The following is a 5,976-nucleotide window of genomic DNA, read 5'->3' as shown; positions in this document are numbered from 1 at the left end:
GCGGACGGAGCGCGCGCTGCTGCCCGCAGCTCTGCCGCCCGGCCGCGGCCCGGCACGCAGCGTCCCTCCGGTGCGCGGCGTCACGAGGCGGCAGCGGCCGCCGGGGCTTGCCGTTACTTGCCTCGTGAACGCTCTCCGACGGCACACGGCCGCCTTTCCCCCGACCCCCAGCCCGGCACCGCGGCGCACCGCGGCACCGTTCCCACGTGGTGCGCGGACCCTCCATGCTACACCTGCGCGCGGGCGCTCCGCTAAGCCGAGCCTCCCCGCTGCACCGCCTAACGGGGGACGGGATAAGCGCGGAACGCCGCAGCCGGACCTAAAGTCGAACGCCACCCCGACGGCAGCCGCACGCGGCTCTGCCTTTCTTCGCAGCGCCGCCGCCGGGCCCCGCGCCGCTCTCGCGCCGTTCCCCGCCGCGCACTATTTACTCCCTCAGCTGAGCGGAGCCGCCCCGCCCCCCGCCGCCATTGGCCCGGCACGCGGAAGCCCGCGCGCCCCCTCCGCGCCAGTGAGCGCGGCCCGCGGCTGACGGACGGGCGGGCGGCGGCCAATGGCGGCGCGCACGGGCCGGGCGCGGCGGCGGCGGTTATAAAGGGGCCGCGCGGCCCCGTACCTCAGTGCGAGCTCCGGCAGCGCCGAGAGTGGGACGGCAGGCAGCGCGCTTCGCAGGCTCCGTGCGCTCTCCCCGCGCCCGCCTTTCAGCATGAAAGCTTTCAGCCCCGTGAGGTCCGTGCGGAAGAACGGTCTTTCGGAACACAACCTGGGCATCTCCCGCAGTAAGACCCCGGTGGACGACCCCATGAGCCTGCTGTACAACATGAACGACTGTTACTCTAAGCTGAAGGAGCTGGTGCCCAGCATCCCGCAGAACAAGAAGGTCAGCAAGATGGAAATCCTGCAGCACGTCATCGACTACATCCTGGACCTGCAGATCGCGTTGGACTCGCACCCGTCCATCGTCAGCCTCCACCACCAGCGGCCGGGGCAGAACGCCGCCTCCCGGACCCCGCTGACCACGCTCAACACAGACATCAGCATCCTCTCCTTACAGGTAGGCACCGCTCCGGGTCGCGGCCCCAGCCCTGCCCTGTCCTCTTTCAGCCGCCCTCACGCCGCCCGCTCTGTCCGCTCTCTCCCCGCAGGCAGCCGAGTTTCCCTCAGAACTAATGGCAAGTGACAGCAAAGCGCTCTGTGGCTGAATCGCACGGTGAGTACAGCCCGTCTCGTTTGTCTTGTAAACTCGAGAGCGCTTCCACTTAAAGAGAGAGAAGGGGGGGGGAGAAGCCGTATTTGAAGTTGATTGCCGCTCGCAGAAAGCAGTCCTAAAAGTTGGTGCGGAGACGCTTTGTCAATAGTAAAACAAGCGAGGCAACCCGCGAGAGGTTCCAGCACGGTGCGCCCCTGGCGCTGCCCGGCCCCCGGCTGCCAAGCGGGGAATCCTGGCAGCGTTCCTTCCCTCCTGTGATGTGGGATTGTCTGCGCTATCGGTTCAATAAGAGACTGCTTTTAATCAAGTAATTGCTCCAAGAGGCAGACTGGCGCCTCTGAGCGTTGCGTTGCAGAGATCCGGCCAGAGATTGGGCTGAGAATCCTCCTCCTGTCCTTTCCCTGGAGTGTGTGTTATTTTAATGTTCGATCTGCGCTCTCGAGAGCGAGTGTGTGAGCATGTATGTGTTGCATCTGGACGCCAGGGTTTGCCCAATCTCTGAGTGTTTGGTTAAATGTTCAAACTGCGGCTTCCTCCCTGGCGCCAGTCTGTCCGGATCTCTGCCCTGTTAGCGTGCTCCTAAATACGCCTCTTTTCAATCTCTTGCAGGTGTTCCACTGAGGAGGTTTTTCTTTTTCTTTTCTTTTTTTTCTTTTTTTTTCTTTTTCTTTTTTTTTTTTCTTTTTTTTTTTTTTTTTTTTTTTTTTTTGCACAAGAATACGTCTACAGGATCTTCTTTTTTTCTTCTTCTTGAGGTGCTGAATTTTTCAGCTGCATCTGGAGGGGAGAAATCCACGCTAACTAAACTAAAAGGACCTTTAAAAGTGAATAAAGAAGAAAACAAATCAAGATCGATCTTTATCCCCCACCCCATTCTTCAAGTTGGACTGAACCTAGTTATTTATGAAGAGACTCTTAAATACCCTTTCCCTAGTTGGAAGGCTTCCTTTATATACTATTCCCAACATGGGGAGCGAAACAAAATCACGCGCGGAGATGCCCATTTTAAAGCAGACTTTGCCTTTTTTTCCAAAGGTGGAGCGTGAGTACCAGAAGGATCCGGTGTTCAGTTTTTTAGGAGAGTCTGGGGTCAGAAATTGCCTTTCTGACCCAAACCTAGGACTGAATGCTGTGTATATATTTATATATAAATATATATATATGAGTGAACCCTTGTGAACTCTTTAATTAGAGTTTTCTTGTATAGTGGCAGAAACTGACGTTTCTGCAAAAAGTGTAATGATGTACTTAATCATGCTAAACTTTTTATAAAAGTTTAGTTGTAAACTTAACCCCTTTTTATACAAAATAAATCAAGTGTGTTTATTGAACTGATTGCTGGCTTTCTTCTTTGGGGACCAACTGTTTGCTGGCTCTGATTTGTGCTGTTTGTGGCTTTTGTTTTTTTTTCTCTTTTAAATACTTAAGCATTCTGTTACAATTTACTGAGCAAGTTCAAATGTGTAGAGAATATAAAGAATAAAATGACCTGAAGTGAATAATAATTCTTGTAACTTGGAAAGTGTTATTTGAGTGTATATTCCAAATTTATGCCTGTAACCAGTGTGGAAGGAACCCAAGAAGTAATGGATGGCCGAGGGGATGCTACTGCCCAAGTGCTGGGGAATGTACACAAAAGCAGTTAACCCTGAGCCGTGCCCATGGAGTGTGACTTCCCTCCCACCCCATGGCTGATTCTGATGTCCCAGATCTGTTGATTTGCCTTCAGAATAGTGGCTCCGAATTAGGGGTTGTGGGTGGTTATTATTCCTGCAACTGTTAAATTTCTCTCTGAAGGCTTTGAATGTGCGAGCTGGTGATGCGTTAACACGGGATCTAAAATGATGAAGTGACTGTTACCTTTCCACACTGGAATTTGCATGCTTCCATGCAATATTTCAATGAAATGGGGTTTCTAATCAGTTGCAGCAGCAGCGCTGTATGACTAAGATACTGAGAATTGGGCTTAAATCACTGTTGTGTTACTGATTAAACTTTGGCTGCTCCTGAAGGAACTCTTTTCTCCATAAGAATTAAATTAAGTTTGAAATAGGAGTCGACATTCTTGGAAGCCAGTGAGTGTCTCTTTCTCTCCTGCCTTCTGAAACTTGTGTGCAGTGTGCCCTGCTACCCAGGGCCACTTACTGTACCCGCCCCGTGAATCCCCTGCCACGAGCGCAGCTCATCGGCTCTACCGAGCTGTCATAAGACGGTGGATGTGGGAACTGTGCCTTCCCAGGTGACGCGTTAATTCGAGCTGTTACAAACCCCCCTGAAACGGGAAGGAAGCCGTGAGTCCTGCGCACGGATTACGGAGATCCCTCGCTCTAGGAACGAGGGGAGCCACGGCTACGCGGGCAGCCCTCCGCTGGAGCCGGGGGAGCGGCGCGGGGCGGCCGTGCTGCGGTAACCTCACCTGGGCCCTCCCCGGCAGCCCGGGGCCGGCGGCGCTGCGGGCGGCAGCCGCTTTTCCTTGCCCTTGACACCAAATCCGTTCGCGGAAGCCGGGCGGGAGCCAGCGCTGATCTCTTAATGCGGGAGCTCGAGGTCAGCGCGAGCAGGAGGCGAGAAGGGCCCGGCTTGCTGGGCCCTGGGGCCGGGGCTGTGCCCGCAGGCTGCGGGGCCGGGGCAGCGCGGTGCCCCCTGCGGCCGAGCAGCGCTATTGCTGCGCTGCGGGCTGAGCCTGCCGGCGCCGCGCCGGGAGCGCCTGACCCCGACCCAGCGGGGAAACGCTTCTCGCTACCGCTCCTCGCGGCTCGCTCCCCAAAATTGCCCTTTCTGTGTACGCTTCGTCTAATTGGCACGAGCTGATCGGGGGTTTTACTCGGTATTGCAAGCTCAGCCCTCACCTGCCACTAACAGTCCAACGCTCACCACCCCATTTCTCTCCCAAAGCCACCCAACTGTTGGTAGCAGGGTGAGCCTTTAAGCATCACTTTTAATGCACAGTGTGATATATGAATTTACAGAGCTGCGCCACTCACATCAACCTCAGGGAACTGAGCTGTGTGCACCTCTGGGCTTCAAAGCTGCAGGACATTTCGCACACCTGTACACCAAAACCAACCACCCTGCACAGCCATCAGGCAGCCACCATTGATGAATCACGGTGAAAAGAACAAAAACCAAAAATGTTTTTTTGTAAAAGTGAAGTACGAAATGAAATCTCCTCTCGCAGTTGACGAATTCATCACCTCTGCTGCATCCCTTGGAGCAGAGCAAGGGGCTGCCAGCAGCTGCTCTACGTATGGAGTTCTCTTTGGTTTTGTTCTTAAAATTTTGGCTTTCAAAGAGGAACAGCAAAGCCAAAGCGTGAGAATTAACACTGAGACACTGATGTTTCCGAGCAGATTTGGGCTCTCCCTCCTCCAGCACTGCCACTGAGCTCTAGCTGAGAGCAGAAAGCTCTGTAAGACTGTCACTGCTTCCCCCAGCCATGCAAAGCCCTGTGAGGGACAGACCCACGCACTTGTGAGAGCTGCCCACAGCCATCTCTTTTACACACTGCCCATTTTCTTGCATATACCTGGCGTGAAAGTTGCGAACACATCTAAAGGCATAAATGTAAAGTCCCCATTCAGAAAGAAACACTGTGTCCAGTTCTGGGCTCCTCGGTTCAGTAAACAGGAACTGCTGGAGAGAGCCCAGTGAAGGGGCACAAAAATGGTGGGGGCCTGGAGCATCTCCTGGATGAGGAAAGGCTGAGGGACCTGGGGTTGTGCAACCTGGGGAAGAGAAGGCTGAAGGGGAAGATAACAGCAGGACAAGGGGAAATAGTTTTAAGTTGAGGGAGGGGAGATTTAGGTTGGATGTCAGGGGGAAGTTCTTTACTATGAGAGTGGTGAGGTGCTGGAACAGGCTGCCCAGAGAGGCTGTGGATGCCCCGTCCCTGGATGTGTTCAAGGTTGCCCTGGGCAGCCTGGTCTGGTATTAAATGTGGAGGTTGGTGGCCCTGCATGTGGCAGGGAGATTGGAGATTCATGATCCTTGAGGTCCCTTCCAACCCTGGCCATTCTGTGGATCTCAGTGCCTGCGTAAATATCTAAAGGGAGGCAAGTGCATGAGGCCGGGCTCTTTTCAGTGGTGCCCCATGACAGAACAAGGGGCAATGGGCCCAAAGCAGAACTCCATATGAACATGAAAGGAAGTTCCATATGAACATGAAGAAGAACTTCACTGTGAGGTGTCAGAGCCCTGCGACAGGCTGCCCAGAGAGGTGGTGGAGTTGCCTTCTCTGGAGATATTCCAAACCCACCTGGGCACGTTCCTGTACGACTTCTGCAGTGAGCTGCTCTAGCAGGGGGTTGGGCGGTTGCTTCCGAGCTCCCTTCCAGCCCGAGCCGACGCCTCGACAGAAATCCCCGGAACGCGGCGCCGAGCGGCGGCCCCGGGCCGTGCGTGGAGGGGCACTGCCGCCATCCGGCCAACGCGCGCGGCGCTCCGCGGGAACGCCCGATCCGCAGCGGCGGGCTGGACGCAGCGACCGGCACACGAGGCGCTGCGCTGGGACGGGAGGCGCCCCGCCGTGCTGCCGCGGGGAAAGCGGCCCTCGGGTCGCGGTAGAAGATTGATACCCGATTTATCCGCACTGACATCCTTCCCTCTAGAAGAGCCGCTGAAGTTGTAACTGTAAAATGTACCCAGTGCAAAACAGTAGTTCAGGAAGCAAAGCTTATATTGCACAGCAGTGGTCCGTGTTTGCGTAAGCCCCGTGCTAAAGCAAATCCGAGGAGGAAACAAAAGAGGAAGCCGATACACGTGCCCTC

At 55.2% G+C, this 5,976-nt stretch overlaps 1 protein-coding gene across 1 annotated transcript; it reads left to right on the top strand.

Annotated features, from left to right (window-relative positions):
* Positions 1–618: 618 nt before the first annotated feature.
* On the top strand, positions 619–2,715 carry ID2 (inhibitor of DNA binding 2). Its single transcript, XM_048935679.1, has 3 exons — positions 619–1,054; positions 1,146–1,210; positions 1,820–2,715. The coding sequence occupies exons 1-2, from the start codon at positions 707–709 to the stop codon at positions 1,200–1,202; spliced, it is 405 nt and encodes a 134-aa protein (XP_048791636.1). The 5' UTR covers positions 619–706; the 3' UTR covers positions 1,203–1,210; positions 1,820–2,715.
* The last annotated feature ends 3,261 nt before the right edge of the window (positions 2,716–5,976 follow it).

This window comes from Lagopus muta, chromosome 2, assembly GCF_023343835.1.
Source record: "Lagopus muta isolate bLagMut1 chromosome 2, bLagMut1 primary, whole genome shotgun sequence".
NCBI lineage: Eukaryota > Metazoa > Chordata > Aves > Galliformes > Phasianidae > Lagopus > Lagopus muta.
The sequence above is the reverse complement of the archived record's forward strand: the minus strand, read 5'-3'. Positions and strand labels throughout refer to the sequence as shown.

Coding starts and splice junctions, on each gene's coding strand:
- ID2 (XM_048935679.1), top strand. CDS start 707: ATGAAAGCTTTCAGCCCCGTGAGGTCCGTGCGGAAGAACGGTCTTTCG. Junction 1,055..1,145: donor TCAGCATCCTCTCCTTACAG/GTAGGCACCGCT, acceptor CTCTCCCCGCAG/GCAGCCGAGTTTCCCTCAGA.